General features: G+C 49.2%; 2 protein-coding genes across 3 annotated transcripts in view; one reads left to right on the plus strand and one right to left on the minus strand.

The window, feature by feature from the left end:
• Positions 1–15: 15 nt before the first annotated feature.
• Positions 16–1,045, plus strand: MAP1LC3A (microtubule-associated protein 1 light chain 3 alpha; the record flags this gene model as incomplete). The annotated part of the gene is made up of 2 exons (XM_008571250.1): positions 16–158; positions 440–1,045. Coding segments are annotated over 2 exons (306 nt in total), but the record flags the coding sequence as incomplete, so codon positions are not given.
• A 210-nt stretch (positions 1,046–1,255) lies between these two features.
• The window catches only part of PIGU (phosphatidylinositol glycan anchor biosynthesis, class U), a 98,440-nt gene continuing 76,453 nt past the window's right edge, over positions 1,256–23,242 (minus strand). Inside the window, exons 8-12 of one of the 2 annotated variants that reach the window (XM_008571241.1) lie at positions 22,044–22,198; positions 19,175–19,318; positions 16,149–16,273; positions 10,091–10,233; positions 1,256–1,686 (exon numbers count right to left, since the gene is read on the minus strand). In XM_008571241.1, the coding sequence (XP_008569463.1) occupies positions 1,573–1,686; positions 10,091–10,233; positions 16,149–16,273; positions 19,175–19,318; positions 22,044–22,198 (681 nt within the window). In that variant the 3' untranslated portion in view covers positions 1,256–1,572. Of the gene's footprint in view, positions 1,687–7,467; positions 7,832–10,090; positions 10,234–16,148; positions 16,274–19,174; positions 19,319–22,043; positions 22,199–23,242 lie in introns of those variants that run through there. The other variant, XM_008571242.1, reaches the window with a different exon arrangement.

A 23,242-nucleotide genomic window follows, 5' to 3' on the forward strand; every position in this document is an offset into this window, starting at 1 on the left:
GTCCCGCCCCGGGCTCACGCGTCCCCCACCCCCCACCCGCCCCACTCCCAGGTGATCATCGAGCGCTACAAGGGTGAGAAGCAGCTGCCTGTCCTAGACAAGACCAAGTTCCTGGTCCCGGACCATGTCAACATGAGCGAGTTGGTCAAGATCATCCGGTACGCGGGCAGCAGCTGGATCGGGCAGGGGGCTGGACCCCCGCTGAGAATGGGCGGGAGCAGGGACGTGGGACCAGGTGTTGGGTTCCTGTTCTGAGGAGGTTGGGAAAAGCCAAGGTCAGGGCTAGGGTTGGTGTCGAGTCGCAAGCTACAGCTTCTAGAAGGGGCTGGGATGAGTGTGAAGAGGGGGCTCGCTCCGGTTTATTATGGGGAGGGGGTCAGGACTACACCCGCCGGCAGCCAGACCCCTCACGGCCGCCATGCTCTCCCGCCCGCCTCAGGCGCCGCCTGCAGCTGAACCCCACGCAGGCCTTCTTCCTGCTGGTGAACCAACACAGCATGGTGAGCGTGTCCACGCCCATCGCGGACATCTATGAGCAGGAGAAGGATGAGGACGGCTTCCTCTACATGGTCTACGCCTCCCAGGAAACCTTCGGCTTCTGAACCAGCAGTAGGGGGGGTTGGCCTGGGAGTGGGGGCCCTGTCAGGCTCTGCCTAGGGAGCTCCAGGCTCCTGAACTGAGCTGCCTCTGCCCCTGTGGGCTGGGCAGGGATATGGCCCCCTAGCCAGGGGGCCCAGCCAACCAACTCCACCCTTGGGTGGATCCTGGGCCAGTCACGTTAGGATTGCCCCTCTGGGTGCTGGCTGGGATGGGGGAGCGTGGGGAGCAGCCCCCAGCACCCCTGCTTTGTGTGGTTTGTCTTTTTTTTTTTTAGGCCCCTGCCTGTCTGCCCATCTGTCCCTCACCCACCTGAGGCTTTGCCCCCGGTCTGGACCTGCCCACCCCTGAAAGATGGCTCCTGGCTCACCCACATGATCTTCACATGGTGTATGGATCTCTGGTCATTGTCCCTCTGCAGAATAAAGATTGCTCAGGCCTGCCTGGCCCTTTGCCTCCAGCTACTTGCTTGGGAGCAGGGAGGGCTGCTGGTGGGGCCGTCCTGCCCTGTTCTTGGCCTGGCAGCGCACAGGCTTGTATTCTGTGGATTTAGGGCTCATTTGGGAAACCCACACCTGTGTGTAGTGTACCACGACAGTATTACGGGCCAAGCCCACCCCCTCTAGAAGTGCGATGTAGATGTAGTCCCAGGGTAGACTTCTTCATAACAAAAAAACATTTATTAAGTAGACACGATCTAACAAGCTCTGCTCACCTTTTCCCCATTCCTCCCTGGGAGGGGGCTCCTTGGTGTTCAGAGCCACAATGTGGGGGTCTGAGTGGGGGTGCTCCCAGCTCCTCCCCACAGGATTCTCTGCCAGCCATCAGTCCACTTTGGTGCCAGTGATTCATGACCTGGGACGTGAACCTCTTCTGCCCACGGATTGGCCTGCTGGCAACTCTGGCTGGAGAACTTGGCCAGGCTTCTGGCCCTTCTGCCCCCTGAGGTCCATGCAGCCCTATGCCCATCCAGGGCTACTTGAGCACAAGCATGGCCTCTGTGCCGTCCTTGGCCGTCAAATAAAGACCGTGTGTGAGGTAGTACTCCCGCCGCAGGAAGGCATAGAAGTAGTCAGAGATGAGCAGGATCTGGGGGGGAGAGAGGATGTGAGAAGCTGTGGGGTACCTGCTCCTGAACCCAGGATCCCTGAGGGGCTAGACAGGTGTTGGGTGACAGGAAAGCCCCTGGCTGGCATCTCTACAAGGTCCCAGCCTATCCCTGGGGCCCATACTTGAACCTGCCAGGTCTTGCTGCACCCTCCTCCTCCCATGGTCTACACCTCCATCCCAAGCTCTGGCATCTGAACTCCAGATGCGTGTGCCTCCCCCTCGTGCCCATAGGCACCTGTACCCTAGTTGGGCCCATGTCAAACTTGTTACCTGCCCTCTGTCAAACTCTCTTCTACTGGGCACCCATGTCCTCATCTTCTATCCAGGCACCCGGGCCACAGAATCACCTGACACTCCTCCCATACACCAAGCCACCAAGTCCATTCAACTCTACCTCCTAAACTCTCATATCGCCATTTCTATCTATCCCCACAGCCACCACCCTGGACAAAGCCACTGTCACCTCCTAAATAACAGCAAAGCCACGTGCCTGGGCTCTGCCCTCAAACCTACCTTTCGTTCTCCCTGGTAGCCAGAGGAAATTTTTCAAAACACATATCTGATCATGTTACTTTCCAGTTTAAAATCCTCCAAAGGCTTCCCACACTCTAGGCTGAAGCTCAAACTCCCTGGGGCTCTGAGGCTTTGCACCCCATCTCTGGCCGGGTACACACACTGCCCTCTCCTCACTCCGCCCCACTCTGCTGCAGGAGCTTTGCTGTTTCCTCTGCCCTTCCAGTCTGAGGAAGGATCACTTGCCTCCCAGAGTAAGTCTTGGTCCCATTACTCTACTTGCTAGCACAAACTTCTCCACACTGCAATTCTACATTCAGTGGTGTGACTGCCTGGTGACTGGGAGCTCCATCCAGGCAGGGTCCTTGAGTGGCTCTGACACTATGGGATCTCTGTGCCCAGCCGAGTCTATTTTTCCCACTCTGGGCCACAGAGTCAAAAGGGGCCTAGAAGCTCAGCCCACCATCCCCCTTGTGAAGGCCCAGAGAGGAACAGGGACTTGCCAAGGTCCCTGCACACTACACCTGCAGTTTTACAATCCCGCTTAGCCCAAGCTGCCCAAGATAGGTGGGGCAGGGTCCAGCCCCAGGGAAGGATGAGGGGGCAGGGGCTCACCTCTGCAGCCACCACAGGTCTCAGGCACTTAGTGGCCTCTCAGTATTAGCACCAACCACCTCTTGGCACAGATGGGGAGACTGAGGCCCAGAGCAAGGCAGGCACTTGACTAGGGTCTTGGGGCAAGTCAGAGGTTGAGCTGAGCCTGGGATCTGGGCCTCCAGTCCCAGAACCCAGCCCAGGGCAGCTTCTCACTCGCCTGAAGGCAATGTGAGAGCAGCCGAGGAGAGCTCTGTCCCACCCCCTGGGCAGCCCTGCAGCTCCTACTTACCTCTCACGAGGCATCACATCCTACCAGGAGTCTTCCCTAATCCCACGCTCAGTATGTGACCCTGAAGTGAAATCATTTCCCACTGGCCTCCCAAACAAATGGGGTGGCATCTGCTCCAGCTCCGTGGCCCCAGCCCGACACAGGTCCCCACCCTGTGAGCACTGCCCTCCAGGGATGGCTCCATGGGACACATTCCTCTCACGGCAGCCATGAGGGCTGCAGGGCTGCCTCCACTCTGGGCTATGAAGAAGAGTTATTGGGGCAACTGATAAAAGAGTGGCCAGGGACAGAGAAGGCCAAATCAGAAGTGGAATAAAACCGTCAGAACATGCTCCATCCCAGGGTGGGACGGCAGAGAGACAGGGAAGCAAACATTTTCTGACCCCTTTACCAAAAAAACACATGGAGTCCACCCTTGGGTAAGGCTTATCATCCCCATTTGGAGATGCGCCAATTCAGAGATTAAGGGTCTTGATGCGTCACTAGTACATGAAGGGTCAGGTTGCAGCACTAGTCCTACCTGTGGCAAAGCCCTGGCTCCATGAGCACTCAGGGTCTGAACCCACACATCCTGAGTCCCCCACCTACCAGGCCCACTGATTCCTGCCTCATACCTTACCACCCTGTGGGGGCTGCTCTCCCTGGTTCACAGTTTAGTCACTCAGCCAAGAAGACAGATGATTTTTTTGGAAAGGGCAAAATAAGTACAGGAGACTTCCAAGCCAGTGGAGGTTATCAGTTCAGCGTACCACCCTGTGGGGGCTGCTCTCCCTGGTTCACAGTTTAGTCACTCAGCCAAGAAGACAGACAGATGATTTTTTTGGAAAGGGCAAAATAAGTACAGGAGACTTCCAAGCCAGTGGAGGTTATCAGTTCAGCGTGTCTTGAAGCTACAGGCTCGGGAGAGCAGCCCCAGCCAACATGGCCTCTGGGCTGCAGCTTCCTGGAGAAGCAGGTGCTGTCACCCAGGTGTGTCCTAGTTCTCCAGGCCCCCTGCTCCTGGTGGAGACACTAACACTCAACAGCCAGCCTGCACTGGGGGAGCTCGTGTGGTGGTCACAGCCGGGAAAGTGCAGCATCCTCTGCCCACCTGCCTGGGGTCAAGGAAAACAGGAGGAGAGGAGGCCAGTGGCCCACTGTGGAGCACAACCTGCCATTTCACAGGCCTGAAGGGCCACCCCATGGGAGGAGCCAGTGAAGGAGAGAGTGCTGCCTTCTATCTCTAAAGATGCAAAATAACAGTGACTCAGTCTCTGGACATCAGTGTCGGAGGTGCCAGGTCACAGGAAAGACTGAGGATTGGGGCTACAATAACAAATGTCGTCCACGTGGCACTTTTCAAAAGCTTTCCTGTCCAACTCCATACTGAGTCCTCACAATCACCCTTCCAAGTTGAGGAAACTGGGGCTCCCACCACCTCTCACAGATTTCAACAGCCACATCCCTCGCCTCTTCCCTTCCTGGCACAGTGAAGCTTTCAGAGCCTGAATCTGATCACATTTGTCCTCAGTTTAAAACCAAAGGCTCAGCCTGGACCTCAGCATTATGAGGTCCACGAGGGCCCTGTGGCTCTGACCACTGCTGTCCTGAAATGGCCTCATTCTCTGTCAAGTGCTACAGCAGGTCCTATAGCACTCCCCACCCACAGCACACTATGTTCCTCTCCCCATCTCCCTGAAGAAGGGAATCCTGAGCAGGGCCCAACATGCTCCAGGTCTCCCTGGAGACAGAAAGCAGAAGGGCCAAGGCAGGGCCAGCCTTGAATCTGCAGGGTCTGTGGCACAGGGAGGAGGTCGGGGCAGCCTCCTCATGGCAAAGAGGTAGCAACTTCAGGAATGGTGTTCTGGGTGTTCCAGACCCCACTTGGGAGGGCCGAGAGAGGGCTCTCAGGGCTAGCCACTGGGAGGAGAGCAGAAGAGGGCTCTGGTTCCAACTCCCTACAAATCCAGTAGGACCCGCCACAGGCTCAGCTCTGACCAAAACAGAGTCCGGAACTGGAAGGTTAGGTTGTACAGAGCTGTGTTAGATCACTGATCTTAAAATGTGGTTTCTTTTTGTGGTTTTTTTGGTGGCTGGCCGGTATGGGGATCTGAACCCTTGACCTTGATGTTACAAGGCTGCACTCTAACCAACTGAGCTAACTGGCCAGCCCCTAAATGTGGTTTCCAATCCCAGCTCATTTCATTCATTCATCAATAATTAGTTACTGAATATTCTTCTTGGTGCTGGGGATACGGCCATGAACAAGACAGACATGGGGCCTGCCCTACTGGACCCCACAGTCTACTAAGAGGATGTGACAAACAGGACCATGAATAAGCACACCCTTTCCTCGCTTTGCAACTTTGGGTGAGTCTTGAACCCTTTCAAGCTTCAGCTTCCTCATTCACATCATGAGATGCTAATAGTGCTTCCCTCAAAGGGCTCTTATGAAGATTAAATAAATTCTTTATAATTAAAAAAAAGGAAAACGACTTAAAGGGCTGTTATTAGGGGAGTAGTTACATAAAGTGTGGTGAGTGCACATAAACAGAACTTAAACAGAAAGGAGTTTCCTCTCTCATATATGAACAAGAAAAGGTCACCAAGACGCTTTATTAAAAGGAAAAAAAGTCGTACTTCCAACATGATGCCAATAATAAAACACACATATACACACAAATAAAACTCTTTCTCCATGAGCATATGAATATAAGTAAACGCACAGGGAAAGGTCCAGAAGGCCACACGAGCACGTGACTCAAGAAGATTAAAGGGATTATATGGGGCCAGCTTCTAGTAAGTTCTTAAACATGAGCCACTACTAATTATAATTTTAGGAAAAGATTTCTTTATGTTCCTTGTTTTTAAATCGAATTAAGGTGACTGGAACATTTTACCTTACTCTTTTAAAAAAGCTAAATTTGAATAAGTTCCTTTTCATTTATACGTAATCCTTATCAATATTTTTCTTCTGTTGGTCACTGATCCACAGAAGGGTTAAAAATTTTGAAAAAGAGGAAGGGGGATTAGTTCTTCTTCCCTTGGTTTACGGGACTATTTCTCTGGGAATTTGCTTTGGGTATCTGAAGGGCACAATGCTCTTGCCGTTTCCCATGTCAGCACGTGAGTGATGGCAATAAGACCCAGACGTCACACCCCAGCCTCTCACCCACTGACGTGGGGACTCTCCCGGTTTCTGAGATGGGGAAACTGCGGCCTAGAGAGGTTAAATCACTCACTGCAGGTCACACTGTGAGGACAGGGGGAAGACCTCGAGCACCCGCTCTGTCTCAATCTCTCCTTCTCTCTCACACTCACGCACGCGCACACGTGCCACGCTCCCTCCTCCCCCATGGATGGTTTACTGCTGTCATTTCCTGTTACTAACCCTGAGGCACAACCATAATTAGCAAATGATCAGTGCCACATGTTGAAAAATACTTAATGGTCTTCAGGGGAAAGAATGGGACCTTAGTCACTGGTTTACCTGCCAGTGTAACTATCTACACGTAGTTTGTTCTATAATAGGGTATGGCACTGATTGACTCAAACAGAGAAGGATTTCAAGAAAAAAACAAAAAAACAAAAAAAAACCCTGCAGGCCAAGTTGTCTTCTAAATTAAACTCCTGATTTCAGCAATGATAGACCAGGTTCTGGACACCTGCTTAAAATCCATACTCATCTGGTTCCCAGGACAGCTCTGATCTGTCTTGCCAGGGAAGGGAGGATGAGGGCCAGGTGAATACAAGGCCCCTTCCCAGCTAGAAGGGCTCAGAAGAACAGGCTGTGCAGCTGAGGGCATGTCCTTGAATGCCATATCCCTCAGTGCAAGTGTTGACTGCAGGTCACACAAAAGCAGGGGCTGGGTTTGGGCCATGCCAGACATGCAGCCACAGAGACCAGGTTCCCGCAGAGGCTGGAGGAGGGTTGGAGACAGAGCTGCTACCACCGACTGCAGCCAGTGGGGGTGATTTGGCCTCATGTCCCTTCCCTCTCTTACTTTCCAAGTCCAAAAGGCCCTGCTGGCTTTCCCTGATAACTCACAACAGGAGGGGAAATCCTGTTCCCTCTAGATTCTCCAACAGTTACTCTGCATATCTGGGGCCACGACGTTCTCTTGGCTATCTTTGGTTCATTCAACAAATATTTGCTAAGACTGATCTGGGCACTGGAGACCCTACGATGGGAGGACAGGCAGATCCCTGCCTTCATGAAGCTCATGGGCTAGTGATGGAGGCAGAGGGGGAGCAAGTAAGTATATAAAGTTACAAACTGAGTAAATGCAATGAAGGAAACAAATGGGGGCTGAGAAGGAGACGGCAGGGCAGGGAGACCTCATGAAAAGCCTCTCTAAGGAGGTGACACTGAACTCTTAGTAAAATTCTAAATATTGCATATTTGCACTCTTGGTTCCCAACAGGCCCGAGGGCAGGAGTAGTACAACCTTCGTGATGAGGGGTCAATGACATGACTCGAGTGACTACTCTGGTGAGCAAGTGTCCCCATCGGACATATCCCTTCAATGATGTGGCAGCAGCAGCAACAAAGCCCAGCAGCCCCCAGGAGCATTTGACCCAAAAGAGCTGTCCATGGCTCAGAGCCACAGAGCCCAGACCCAAGGAGGCTGATGACATAGGTGTGCTGGATGCCTGAACAGTCTGCCGGCTTGAGGACAGCATCTGGACCCCTTCTGGGAGGCCTGTAGGTTGGTACGGGCTGCCTCAAGGGCAACTTGGAAGTATCTGCCAAAGATATAAAAGGCATATGCCCTATGACCCAGCAAATCCCACCAGTTGAAAGCTGTTTAGGATACTGGCACATGTGCACAAGCATATGGGGAGAGGTATGCCAGGCTCTTCCATTTAAAGCAGCAAAATAACCAGAAGCAACCTCGATGCCCAGTAGTAGGGGTGTACCTAGTCCAGTAAATCACGGTGCATCCTAACCATGAGATATCATAGAGCCACTAAAAACATAATCTCAAGATAAATTTTTAATTTTTTAAGATAAGATCATTAAGTGAAAAATACCAAGTCAGAGAACAGTACTTTGATAAGGAAGCTATTTACTTACATAAACAAAAAAGCTCTTTAAGCGTGCATTGTACTTACAGCTATCTGTAAATGCACAGAGAAAGTCTGCAAAGACACATGCCACGCTGATCCCAATGACCACATCTACCCTGGGGTGGGAAGAGACAGGGGCTCAGGCAGATCTTTACCTTTCATTCCATACTCTATTTTGTTTGATTTCTTTCCCCCAACGATAATGAGTTCATGTATTACTCGTGCAATTAAAAATGCATTTAGAAATGAGGTTCAGGAAAACAGGTAAGAGACAATGCCAAGAGTTCAGCTGTTTTTTTCTGTAGCTCAGCTATTGCCACATTCAATCCACTTTGGTTCCCACCCAACTCCAATCCCTCTTTTTCCAGAATTCCATTTCTCCTACTTTCCAGAGCACCTGACTCTTTGCCAATATCCCCCATGCCATTTATAGAGACCCTTCTCACACAGAGGCAGCCCCAGAAGAGAGAGCTGTTATCTGGAAAGGCCCACGGATGCTTCATAACCACTGCAACTCTACTTCCCGACCAATACCTGAGGCTCAACATAAGACAACAGGCTATGGACTATTTCAGTGGAGCTCACCAACATCCCCAGAGGTTCAGGATAGGCCCAACGCCCTCATATGCCAGCCACCACTGGGACGTAAGAATAAGTAAGGGGTTCCAGCAAGACAGAAGAGTCAGGACAACTTTTGGGTTCCTGCAGACCTGCCTGCATAGGGCACAGGTAGGAGGTGCTGCGTATTCACCATCAGTAACTGCCACCCAGGCCACAGGACTCTCCATCTCTCTCCCTGCTGTTCACAAACCAAGATAAATGGCTGGGCTGGACATTAATCCTCCAGAAATGTCCATGCAGGAAATGCCCGTCCCAACACTCATTGAAAAAGTCCCTTCTTTGTTCCCAGTGGCCAACTTTGGAGGCAAGAATTGCCCTGGGGATCATTCACTGGCATCATTAGTCTTTCCAGATCACCCCGCTTCCCATCCACCTATTAGGCACAGGAAATGCCAAGCTGTGCCAATGGCAATTGCTATGGTAAACGGTACAAGTGATTCTCATAAGACCTCGATGATGCAGACAGAGCGTGACCTGAAAGAAGGCAGCAGAACAGATAAGGGAACTTCAGAGAAGGGTGGATGACTTCATGGGTGGCCTGCTAGACACCTGCCAAAGAACCTCTGTGAGAGCTGATCAAAAATACAAATTCTGAGCCCCAGAGTCCACACCGAATCAACATCTCTGGGAGTGGGACCGGGGACTGCTTTTTTTTAAACTATCAGATTCTGCAGTTGTGATGGTTACAACATATTAAAAGATTTAAATCACATTACACTGTAAGAGGGATTCTGCATTTGAGAACCCTGCTGTGTGGAACATAGGGACAGGTGTTCCCAGGTCAGCGGAAGGGCTGAGCTCTTTGCTGGAACTCATCAGCCTGTGACCCCACAGCCTCCTCCGACTCCCAGCCACACAATTTATGCTCACTCAACTTGCCCAACAGGCAGGTCACACCACTTCTTATCTGCCACCTCTGTGCCCACTGTCCTCCACTTGCCCATTCCCTCCCCACCCGTTGGCACACTCACTGTGGGGGTCGCACACCCCAGGAACCATCACAGAAAGAGGTGCCTCAGAAACCAACCCTTACCTGAATTTGGTTCTTGGCTCCTCCAACAACCTTGGGCAAGAGACAACCTCTGTATCAGTCCCTCTTTTGCCAAACAAGGACAGCAATACCTGTCTCACAGGCTTGCTGTGAGAATCTGACGAGCTCAGACGGTGCCCAGCACATGGGTGCCAGATTCGGCTGCAGGCTGCCCTTACTCGCCTGTCCTCCCTGCTGACTGTGAGTTACGTGAGAGGAGGAACTGTCCCTCCTTAACGTCTAATCCCTACTGTGCGAAACCTAGGGCCTTGATGCTTTCTTACCTGCCCAACGTTGAAGGTCAGTGTGATGGCATAAAAAAAATTAGAGTTGGCACTTCCCGCATAAATCCAGAGGTGCCACAGCACAGGGAAGAGCAGGGAGCAGACGATAATGATGCAGGCAAGGACAAAGATGTTCCGCAGGACTGCAAAGACAGATGGAAACAGTCAGCCCAATGCTCTCTCTAGGCACCCTCTCCTTGCTGTGATGGCCCCACAGGCCAGAGGCGCAGGCAGAGCCTCGTGTAGCTCCAAGGCAGAACACCCCCAGAGGCAATGGGGTTCCAGGAAGCCAAGCTCAGACTCCTGAGGTGATGGCTCCCCAAACCCACAGCTGGTGGGAGCACCTAGATTTGGATTCTCTCCTCCCACCGTGGGCTTGGCTGGCAATGCCATGGATGCCTGTGGGCACTTCAAAAAGAGCGTTTCTGGAAGACAATGACCCCACCATCCAGTCCCACTCCCCAAGCAGGGTGCTATCTGGCCACATTGGATCGGTCAATGGATGTGAACTGCAGCATGAACCAGAGATTAGAGCTGCCCAGTGGGTCTCTAAGGTGCCACAGTCCCCAGTCTTAGGAACACATTTTCCATTCTCCTTAATTGGTGTCTTAGTCCCCTGCCTTGCTCTTCAAATGTCCCTCATTCTTCCTCACATGATGATTTAAAAATCTCTTTTTGACACCCTCGCTCTCTGACGTCACTCTCTATCCCCAGAGGGAATACTGAATCCCACCAGAGGAAAAGCTCTCACCAAGGCCCCAGGATGACTTGCTCACAGGGTGGCTTGCAGGTGAGCAGTTCAGCTGGATGGGAAGGCAGCATGATGGCCGGGCACAGACTTGGCCTCAGAGAGACCTGGGTAATATCCTGCTCTGACATTTGTCAGCATGTTTCTCTAAGCTTCAGCTTCCTCACTTCCAAATTGGGGCTACGATGCCTATGTCATAGAAGCGTTATGTGGGTTAAACAGATTGTGGAAAAACTGGTACAGATGTATTACTATCAGTGTTCTACTGCTGCTATAACAAATTCTTACACACTCAGTGGTTTAAATAACTTAATTTATTATTGTTCAGTTCTAAAGGTCCGAAGTCCAAAATGGGTTTGACAGGCTGAAAGCACGGTATTGGCTGAGGTATCTGCGTTCCCTCTGGAGGCCCTGGTGGAGAATCCATTCCTTGCCTTTTTCAGCTTCCAGAGACTTCCTGTATTCCTGGGCTCATGACCCACTGCAGCTTTGGAACCCGCAATGGCAGACTGAGGCCTTCTCACACTGCATCACTCAGACCTCCTCTTCTGCCTCCCTCTTCCACTTGATGTTTTTTGCGGTGGGGGGATGGCTGGCCGGTATGGGGATCAAACACCGATATTTTTTTTAAATAGACTTAATTTTTTAGAGCAGTTTTAGGTTCATGGCAAAATGAGAAGAAGGTACAGAGTTTTCCCATCTTTCCCCTGCCTCCATCTCTTTCAGTTTCAGGACTCTTGTGATAATCCAGGATTATCTTCTCAAGGTCCTTAAAGTCCCCTTTTGCCATGTAAGGTGACATATTCACAGATTCTGGGGATTATGACGTGGACACCCTTGGAAGGGGCCGAGGACAGGCATTATTCTGCCTACCACACTGTGTTCTTTTTTTTCCTTTTAAGTCAATAGGGGTTATCTGACAGCAGTAACATATCTGATATATGTTATTTTTATATCTTTCTTTATACTTTATTGTACTTTTTAAAAACTAAAAAATATTATTTAAAATAAATTAATTAAAAGAATGTTTTTAAAAAGAACTTGACAATGGCCCAGTTCCCAGCAGGCGCTTAATGGATAAAAGTTCCCTTTATCTCTCTGATCCTGATCTTCAGGAACTCCCTTCTCCCAAGTCAGAGTTGTGGGAGATTTAAGGGATGGGATAACTCCCAAACATTTAGGCCACTTGTCTCAGTTGTACAACTTGGCAGAAATGCTATACCGGGGGCTCCTGCATTGGAAAGGGGGCTGTATGACACACGATTCTCAACTCTAGTTGCTAAATGAAATCACACGGGAGCCCCCAACCCTCAAGACTAAGAGTCTCTAGGGTGCGACCCAGGCATTATATGAGGTCTTAAAAACCTCCCAGGTGACTCCAGTATGCAGCCAAGGCTGAGAACCACCGGATTACAGCTTGAAACCCTTACAGTCTGTGACAGAGATGTGGCTGAACTGTGTCAAAATGAGGATAATCAGGACAAGGTAGTGCACAGCTCTTTCTTAAAAATGAATGATTTGAGGGCCGGCCTGTGGCTCACTTGGGAGAGTGTGGTGCTGATAACACCAAGGCCACGGGTTCGGATCCCATAAAGGGATGGCCGGTTTGCTCACTGGCTGAGCGTGGTGCTGACAACACCAAGTCAAGGGTTAAGATCCCCTTACCGGTCATCTAAAAAAAAAAAAAAAAAAAAAATGAATGATTTGAATCTGCAGTACATTCTTTACTGAGAAATGGTAGGTGCCTTTTTGTTGTTTTTGTTACAAAGTCTTTCTTTTATGAAGTGGGGATGAATGGCTGCTGGTTAATTGTTTTGATGTCTTCAGCAAAATAAAAATTTGGCAATTCCATCGCCAGTTTTCTGAAATGTTAGTGAAATCTCACAGTTTGGACACTGGCCTAGAGGGCTTGCAAGATCCTCTTTTCTGATCTGAAATTTCCACAATTCTGGGTTTTCAAAGCTGAGAGGTCAAAGCCCTGATTCAAGCCTCCTGAGACCTTCCCAGGGAAGCTCCTGCCTCTCGCTTTACTCCCAGGAATAAGGAATCCAAGAAAAGGGATATTTCCACTGAGAATTATTTTTATTATTATTAAACAATGTTACATACAACCTCAAGAAAGAACAAATCTGTTTACCATTCTTCCACTCCCACATCACTATTTACATTTCTCAGTGGTTCTTTCTGATCTCCTGAAAATTATTTTGCTGAAAAGGATATACACTATTCCTAAAATAAAATTCTTGTGGTGTGACAGCTCAAGTGGTTCTTTGTTCTGTGCCTCCAGCCAGAAACGGGATTTCAGACAGGGTGACAGGAAGGAGACCAAGTGCAAAGACGAGAGAGGCTCAAATGAAGCTTCTGGGAACTATCATGGAGGCTGCAAAGATGCATCCCTATGTGCTTGGAGGAACTGTCACCAGCATCCAGCTGGCTTCTAGCCTGTAGTGACCTTTGCAGGAATGGGAAGCTGCTACTCTTGCTGGCTGAAAAGCCAGAGGATTAAAACTATGTGCCAGAGCAGATAGAGCTGGGGACCGGGGGCACAGGACAGCTTGTTCTAGGCACCAGGAGGTATCAGAGACGTCAGAGATGAGCAGCCCTAACAAGATGAAAGGGTTCACCCTTCATCAGACTTCCCAGGTCAGATGGAATGAGGTTCCCTGCTACATTCACCGGGTGGCTTATCCAATCTCTAGTGCCACTACTGACAAACTGGAACTTTAGGCAAGTCACTTTCCCTCTTTGAGCCTCAGGCACTCAGAAATTAAATTTCACTTGAAAAATCCAGTCCCATGGGTGGGGGGGCACAGAGGGGATTTGGGGGCTTCGAGGGTCATGGTGATGTTTCCTTTCTTAAACTAAGTGCTAGGTACATGGGAATTTATTGTATTATTCTTTATGATTTATATGTATTTTTAAAATCTCTATGCAAAACAAAATACACAAAAATCCAGCCCTTTGATGACTGTCTCTTTCAGCTGGACCAGTGCAGGCTGGCACCGGCTCTGCCAGCAGGCTGTTCCCTAACACTGCAGTTATGTGTCTCTGTGACTCATCCTAGCCTCAAGGTTCAGAGTCCAGCATCTGGGGTCTCCATTCAGGGCAGGGCCGCATCCTCTTTTCCTCCCCACTGACCAGTACAGGAAAAGAGAAAGGTGAATGTGGGAGCAGGCATGTCAGCATTGACAACTAATGTTTAAACTGAATTCCTAGCCACATTCAACATAGGCTTAAAGACTTCTCAAGGTCTCTACTTACAGGTCCCAAGGACCAGGGTCAAAGACGCTCCTGGCTGAGTACAATGACTCACAGTTGTCAAGCCCCAGATACTCCCAGCATGTGCACTCCCTGTCAACAGAGCGGGCAGCAAAGGGGGACAGCCACTGTTCTCTGCAGGAGCTTCAGACAAGCTGAACCTGTAAACTGTTTGCCCAACCAGGCAGCAACAGCATCCATTACATCATCCAGGTTTCTAGAAACCCCAGTCTTCTTCGTGCCTCATTGCCCCAGAGGGCATAAAATAGCTTGTTTCAAGTTTTGAAAAATATGTTAATTCTGGTGACTCCAGCTACCAAGCCTGAAGCTTTGATCACAGAACTATGCAGGAGACCCCCACGCATAATTATCACTGATGATTATAATAACTGCAGCGCTATTTATGTATGTTATCTCTCAAACTTAAAACATCCATGAAAGGTATTCTCTCATGTGACAGATGAAAAATTAGAGGCTCAGAAAGGTTAAATAATTTACCTAAAAACACATAACTAGCAGTGGGAAAGCCAGGATTCAGACTCAAGTCAGTCTGTCTCCAGACTGTGTTCAGCATATGGATGAAAGACATTAACGGGGGATGGGGGGGGTCTTATGGGGGACAGACAGCTAAAAAAACCCATTCTACTTTTGGGGAAAGAAGATCAACATCCCAGGACCTACACTGGGGCTATCCACATGTTTTGGTGGCCTCATGATTCATCACTGGCCATTCTGCTGAGTGTCCCCACAGTGACTCTGAGCCCATGGGTGATTCTTGTCTGTGCAATGAGCAGGCAGAAGACGCCACCACTTCCTCCTCCCAGTTGGGCTCCACCAGGTTGTTACCTGCAGGAGCAGCTCTGGCTTGGCCCACCCACTCAGCTGTTTTCCTTCACTCCTTGGCCCACTGGGACAGGCAGGTTTCTTGCTGACAGCTGGTCAGTTTCACTTCCTGGTTGACACCCAGACAACCCCAAAACAACAACAAAGACTCACGTCCTCCGAAGCCTGTGCTCTCTGAGTTCACTCTTGACACCTCGCTGTGCACCCACAGAAGGCAAGGCAAGGCAAGTTCAACAGCTCCCTTCCCTACTTTATTTTAGAGAGTTAGGTGCTGCTGGGCCACTGACACTGCCTCCTTATCAGGGAGGCTTAGAAAACATGCTCCACAATCATTTGCCGTTCTTCTGTGTGTCAGGTTCGATCTTGGATGCTGGAGACATGGAGGCAAATGAGTTGTGATGTCTTCCCTAAGGGAGACCCCAAACACCGAAAAACCCACCACAGAGGACTAAGAGCCAGACTGAGGGACACACTGGGGCCTAGGGAGCACAGATAGTCACCGCTAAGCCATCTGCTGAGGAGGGGATGCTAAGCTTAAAGGGGTCTTCACAGCAGGCAGGACACCTAGTGTTTCCCCTCTGTCCTCTGGGAACCTGCAGCACTGGGGAGTGGTTGAAAGCCAAAGATCAATAGTTGTGACATCCAATACGATAGCCTAGCCACATGTGGCTTCTTATATTTAAATTTAAATTAATTTAAATTAAATATCAGTTTCTCAGACAAGTGGCTACTCCATTGGACTGCGCATATACAGGGCATTTCCATAGGCACAGAAAGCCCTGTCAGACAGCACTGCGTAGGGGCTCACGGATCTTGATTTCAAGCCCAGCCCTTCCATTGACCAGTCACGTGACCTTGAACGAGTGGCTCCACCTTTCTATGCCTCAGTTTTCTCATCTGCAAAATGGGGATACTTACCTGAAAGACTGATGTGAAGATAAAATGAGCTAATGAATGCATGTAACACTCTTAGAGCCACAGTGGCAAGGAATATAGTAAGTTCTCAATAAATGGCAGTTATTTTCACCATCACCACTGGTCCACAGCACCTGGGGGGCAGATACTGTGTCCCAGCCACTGCTTCTCCCAGTACTGCCAGCACCACAGACACCCAGTGAAAGCCCATCAATTCCTTATTCCCTGGCTGTTCTGGCCAGGGGCCAGGCTGACACAAACCTGCCTCCAGTAGGTAGAGATGGGACTACTCACATCTGTAGAGATGGTTCCACACGGGGAAGAAGGCCATATAGAGGGCCACGTCCCCCACCGTTGGGTAGGACTTAAAGATGGAGATGATGGCAATCTGGATGAACATGAAGAAGATGGGGTGCTCCCTAGGGCAGGACAAGAGAGACAGATAAAGATCCGTCAGGGGCCAGGCACACGCCAGAGGCTCCTCACCCCATCCCTCCAACCAAAAATACTCCCCAGATGACTTCAGACAGGGGCTGGCTCTGCTACCCACAAGGCCTGGGCCAGGCCCCAGTGACAGAGCAGAAAACTGCAGGGATCCAGAAATGCCCAGAGGTGGTGAGAAGGGCCCAGTCAACACCAGAGAAACAGCCTACAGAGGCATTTCCCATCAACAGCCCCCGCTGCCTCTCCCAGCTCCCAGCCTTCCCCCAGGAGCCTCAGAGGAAGAAAACAAATGAAGTCAGCGCTCTTTATTACTGGGCTAAATGACTGCTTGTCCGAGTAATTAGGCAGCCTCCCTTGCCTCAGGCCCCTCCGACTGGCCTCAGGGCAGGAAGTGCCTTCTTGCTGAGGCTTTTTTCTCTGACAATATGGTCAGAGGGGCTGCAGGCCCTTAGGGTCCAGAAAGAGAACTGAGAGCTGCATGTAGCTTTTCAGCTCTGAAAGGCTGGAATTGGAGTTCTTTTTACCTTACACTCCTATCAGTTTAAACTGAGGATGGGTGATGGCAATGGCTACCATCTCCTGGACCCTCACTCCATGCTAAGTTCTATATGAGGCCCTCTTTTGCATATCTCATGTGATCCTCACAACCTCTCAACAGAGGCCATCCTGTCACCCGTACTTTACACATGAGAAATCTGAGGTTCAGAAAAGCTAAGTGAGTTGATGAAGTAAGTTGGTAAGCAAAGGAGTTGCTTGTCTCTAAAGCTCCGAACCACCACCAACACTGTTCTCCTGAGGGCTTGACACGCTTCACAGCTCTGGTCAGGGGAGGGTGGGCAACAGATTTCCATCTGCTGTGATCCTCTGAGAGCTGACCGAGTGCTACAGGGAAACAACCAAGCACGGGCTGGACCCGCACCCTCCTCAGCCTACGCCTCAACGACACACGCATGGCCTCCTCCTGCAGATGACCCGGATGCCCAGGTCAGGAAGGCTTTCTTCAGAGGTCAATGACATTCTTGTCTTGCAGGTCAAAGGTCAGGATGACTCAACAGGTATAAATCTGAGATGTGGAGACAAACATGTACACACCCTGAGCACTCCAGTGCTTCTACACAGCAAATGCCTCAGAAACTCAGCTTGATGAAGTCCCACAGCCCTGTAGCCTTGAAGAATCGTCCAGCTAATTCAGGAAGCTCAGTGTGAACTTCTTCCTAAACATAATCCAAATCATTGGCTTTGGGCTTTGTAGGGACCTGGTAACAGGTGCAACACTTCTATGAAAAGGCCACTGAAAATGTGGTGACCAGAAATATTGAGACCAGAATCTCCTGCCACACTGCATGGGGAAAGAGGTGGCCTGAAGGGCCCTGTTCCCAGAGAGCCAGAAGTGGAAGCAAACAGTGCAGGGGTGGAAGAGTTCAGGTAGAGCTTCATGTCCAGGCAGAGGAGGACAGCAATAGGGGACATCAGGTATCACCATATTGTCCTCATAACATGAGGTCCTGGCCTACGGGATCACATGACGGTGGTGTTGTTTCCTACTCTGGAGCTTTGTGTGGCTTTGGCATGCAGACAATAAAAGCTGCTGGGCAGCTGGCTGCACAGATAGGAAAGGTACTCTGGGCTCCCAGTACTCTGGGCCTGACCAGCACAAGGGCAGAGAAGGTGGACTTCACACAGCTGGAGAACATTCTGAAGCCTGCCAGGTCATGGGAAGATGGTTTTCTGTCAGATGCCAGGCCAAGGCTGTGTCATGGGAAGGAAGCATCAGCTCTGAGGTTAGTTAGGCAGAATGGGGACCAAGTGCATTTGCCATGGAGAATGTCAGGAAGGATAGAGCAGAGGACTCAAGCTCACGAAACTGAAGTCAAATTCTCCTCCAGGTTCTCTGGGCCATCTGGCATATCTGTACCTGTCTGTGCCTGTTTTCTCTTGTCTGAAGCTGGGATAATAGAACCATTTCCGGGAGCTACTACAAGCCATCTCTCTCACGAGACTGACATGGTGTAGGGGATGAGCACAGATTCTGTAGTCAGACAAACCTGGGCTCTTGTCTGAAGCTGGGATAATAGAACCATTTCCGGGAGCTACTACAAGCCATCTCTCTCATGAGACTGACATGGTGTAGGGGATGAGCACAGATTCTGTAGTCAGACAAACCTGGATCTGAATCCCAGCTCCACTGCTAACTAGCTGTGTGACTTTGGGAAAATTGTTCCACCTCTCTGAGCATCATTTCTTCAACTACAAAATGGGAGTGACAATAATAATATAGTGCCTACCTCCATGAGTTGCTGGGTTAGCAATGATTACATTTCAGAGAGCCTAGAAAGGTGCTGGGAGGGAGCAGGCTCAACACACATTAGCCTGCTTATACTGCAGAAAAGAACTCTACAGACAAGCCCTCTTGAGGGAGATTGATCAGAAGATTAAACAGAGCTGCAGGTGGTCAGCCTCCTAAGTAACCCATCCTGAGTCCCCTTGGACGAACTATCACTGGGCTGCGGATGGAGAACATCCAACCAGTTCCACTGTTGCCAAAGACAACCCTCCCCACCACACACCACAAGCCCTGCTCTTGTCCAAAATAGTGAGTGGACTCAGTGGTAACATGGCTCAACCACCTCAATGTGAGGCATGAGAAATACCAGGGCACCAAAGCATCCTGCCCGCAGCCTGTACTCAGGTGTGACTCTCTATTGCTGACTATGGCCATTGGCACCTGAGGCGACTCAGGGCAAGGTTCTCTGGGCAAAGATGCCATAAATTTGATGGCAGGTTCTCCCCTTTTGAAGGGCACCTGCATGGCTTCAAGGGGCATGGGGTCCTCAGATGGCACTGTGGACAAAGCAGCAGTAGGTCCCACCACTTACTTTAGCTTTATGGCTAAGGGGATGGTGTAGAAGAAGACGTTGATCTGAAACACGCAAACAAAGAAGAGGCTGAAGTGCTCAAACATCTCTGCAAAGAAGTACCAGAAAAGACCAATGTTTGGAGTGAGATCTGGAACAGAAAGTCTGGAATTAAGAAAACAAAAGGAGAGAAAAAAAAGAACAAAGTTATAAATGGTCTGCTTTGATCTTGTTTTCTCCTGAAGACTTTGGTCCCTACAGAGATCAGGATGTGAAGGGCTCTCCAGGTGCCCAGGATATAGGTAATTAACAAAAGCAAGGGGCAGAGACACAGAGAATGATAACCCATAATAAAAATCAGCTAAGCCAAATAAATCTGAAATGAGGCAGGGATTCATTCTAGAAATCAGGAGACCAGCCTCTTTTATTGCCCAAGACAGTTTAAAATCAGGAGACACCCATTTCTGTAACTGTAGGGAAAATATAGGAAAATGGTCAGGGCCCCTCAGCTGTTCAGAATCTTGCCAAGCATTTGCTATTACAAAAAAAAAACCCCATGTGTGCCCAGGTGGTCCTTGGTTACTATCTAATGTAATCGTGTATGGGCACCCAGGTGTCCTGGGTTATGGACCTAAGTATAAAGGACTAATGGCTCTGCTACAGAGTGCTTCTCGGGACGTTCCGGGAGGCTGCTAGAGTGGCTGCTCTTAGCTCCGAATAAAGTCTATTAATTTTTTTTTTACCCATGGCTCCCAGGATCTTTTCCTATTACCTAGCTTGTGGACCTGCGTGTGAAGGGTTTGTGACCCAGTTTGTACATCAGGCTTGAGGGGTCTGTGAGCACTAGCCCTAACTTGACAGTCACAAAAGAATAGATTTTTAATGATATCTCTTTTGGACATTCCAATAGACCTGCCTAGAGGAACAAGCTCAATGATCCTGTTCCTCCCCATTCTTGCTCCACACTGCACAGCAGGAGCCAGAAGACTGAGTGCCTGAGACTACAGGGAGATTTCTACGGGCCTCGAGAATTGGCAGGTTCTGGCTAAGATCCCCAGGATCCCATACCTCATTTGAGAAATGACGGTTGAACTGGGAAACTTTTTGTCTGGTTAAATCAAAGACTAGCTGAAATTCTGGCTCTTCTAAAGGTTTACATTATATTTTTTATTTAAATACAGAATTGAGTCTGATGTCAATTTCCAATTTAAAAAGGGCAATGAATGGGGCATGGAAAAGGAGAGACAAGCAGCGGCTCATGGTCAGGTTTCCCTGACAGAGGCCTTCACCCAGGGTAAGTCCTGGCTTCTTGCTGTAACTACATTTCCTTTTCTGTGAAATGAGGTAAACAACTCAATCTGTGGCCCAGGAGAAAGCCAGAAAAGTTGTTCACCAGGCACCACAAACTCCTATCCAAGGCAGAGCATGAAGAGCAGAAAGTTACTAAGTCGTTGTTATGCTCAGCTAGGACTTAACACAAATAAGCAGAACAGACTCGCTGCTCCAGATCCCTTCTCTACCCTGACAGGTTTAAGTGTCTGTCACCCACTGTGCCATGAGCTCAAGACCCTCAGCACCCACACAGAGCCTGGCACATACACAGCATTTGGAAATGTTTGCAGAACTCATGAATATACACAGAGGCAAACTGCAGTACTGCAAATGCATTTGAATTTTCTCTACAGGTTTGACATGTGGCAGGGGACTTAAATTTCAGACTGTCAGGGACACTCTTGCAGTAGAGGAATATAACCATTCCTGTCTGGAATTGAACCCAAACCTTCTAGTCAGAAGCTGGTAACTGCTTTGGATATTCCTAGAGACTGCTTTTTAATCTCACTAGATCAAAGGTATGCTCTAGAGCAGTGGTTCTCAAAGTGTGTTCCCTGGACCAGCAGCATCAGCATCACCTGAAACCTTGAGAAATGCAATTCTTGGTCCCTATCTCAGACCTACTTAATCAGAACCTATGGAAGTGGGCCCAGCTATCTGGGTTTTAACAAGCCATGCAGGTGATTCTGATGCACCTTAAAGTTTGAGGACCACTGCTGTAGATGCTTCCTGGGGTTACTTACCCTCTGGTTCCAGCTGGAGCTATAAAACCAAATTAGCTTCCAGAGATTTTTTTAAAACTGACAATTTAGAATTGTCATGGGATACAAAGTGATGATATGATTTATGAATACAATGCAGAATAATTAAATCAAACTAGTTAACATATCCACTACTTCAAATACTTAACATTTTTTGTGGTGAGAACATTTGAAATTTACTCTCAGCAATTTTGAAATGTACATACTCTATTATTAACTATATTCACCACACTGTGCAATAGAACTAAAAAAAAAAATTCCTTCTGTCAAACAGATTTTGTACCCTCTGACCCTCATCTCTTCATTTCCTCAGCCTCTGTGACCACCACTCTACTCTCGGCCTCTATGAGCTCAATTGTCTTAGATTCCACTCATAAATGAGAACATGTGATATTTGTCTTTCTGCGCCTGACCTATTTCACTTAGCATAATGTACTCCAATTCTACACATGCTGTCTCAAAGGACAGAATTTCCTTCTTTGTTAAGACTGAATAGTATTCCGTTGTGTATATATACTACATTTTCTTTATTCATCTGCTGATGGACACTCAGGTTGATTTCATAACTTGGCTATCGTGAATAGTGTTGCAATGAGCATGGAAGTGCAGACATCTCTTCAACAAACTGATTTCAGGAGTGGGATGCTGGATCATATAGTAATTCTATTTTTACTTCCTCGAGGAATACCCATACAGTTTTCCATAATGGCTGCATTAATTTACATTCCCACCAATAGTGTACAAGAGTTCCCTTTCCTCCACAGCTTCCAGAGTTTTCTAAAGAGGTCATTACTTACATGAAGCCGTAGACTGCAGGAATGAAATCCCAAGAGCTGAGAAGGAAGAAGGAGAGGCAAACGATTACCACTAGGCTTCCCACATACATCATGGTGTACTCCCAAGAGAAGATCCAGAAGGCTTTGCTCTTCACTTTCACAGGTATGTACTGCCGCTAGGACAGAAGAAAAATGGTACCTTTAGGGATATCAAGGACAGTGAGCAGTTATCAGCTTAAACTAAAAGATCCCTCTTGCAAAACTATGCCATGATGCACAGGTTTACCATTTCAATTAAATAAAGATATAAGTTTTTTTTCCTTTTTGTCTTTTTTACTGACCGGTAACGGGATCGCAACCCTTGGTGTCGCGCCCATACCGGGGACCGGCAACGGGATCGCAACCCTCGGTGTTGCGCCCGCACCGCACTCAGCCAGTGAGCGGGAACTGGTCTCCACATGGGATCCGAACACTCGGCGGGAGCGCCGCGTGCTCCCAAGCGGCGCACTCTCCAGTGTGCCACCGGGCTGGCCCAAGATATAAGTTTTTATTTTTTTCCTTTTTGTCTTTTTTCGTGACCGGCAATGGATCGCAACCCTCAGTGTCGCGCCCGTACCGGACCGGGACCGGCAACGGGATCACAACCCTCGGTGTTGCGCCCGCACCTCGCTCAGCCAGTGAGCAGCCGGTCTGTATGTGGGATCCGAACCCTCGGAGGGAGTGCTGCCACGCTCCCAAGCGGCACACTGTAGCAGTGCGCCGCCGGGCTGGCCCTAAGTTTTTTTTAAAAAGGTGTGAATGGGTGAAAACCACAGGAAAGAAGGAGATGGGCGGGGGGGTTCAGGGACACATGGAGTGCCTCTAATTCCATCCTACTTGTGTCTATTTCTCACAGCTGGAGTTGACTAAGGATGATGAAAAAGAGGCTGAGGAAGGAGAGGATGACAGAGACAGCACCAATGGCGAGGATGATTCTTAAGCCCATGGTGGGGTTTAGATATCTCATCCTATTATTTCTTTACCTAGGCATTTGTCAAACATCAAGTTTTTCACCAGACCCTCTGCCCTGGTATCTTCAGCACATGCTCGCTCTTCTCCCCATCCCTGTCCTTCCCATGTTCATTAATTCATACTGCCCTGAGCCTAGTCCCATTTTAACTTCCTTTGACACTCCTAGTAGTTTTGTGAACTGTTACCCTGTAATTTTGCTTTTAATTTTG

The sequence above is a fragment of the Galeopterus variegatus genome, unplaced genomic scaffold (genome assembly GCF_000696425.1).
Source record: "Galeopterus variegatus unplaced genomic scaffold, G_variegatus-3.0.2 Scaffold670, whole genome shotgun sequence".
Classification (NCBI taxonomy): Eukaryota; Metazoa; Chordata; class Mammalia; order Dermoptera; family Cynocephalidae; genus Galeopterus; species Galeopterus variegatus.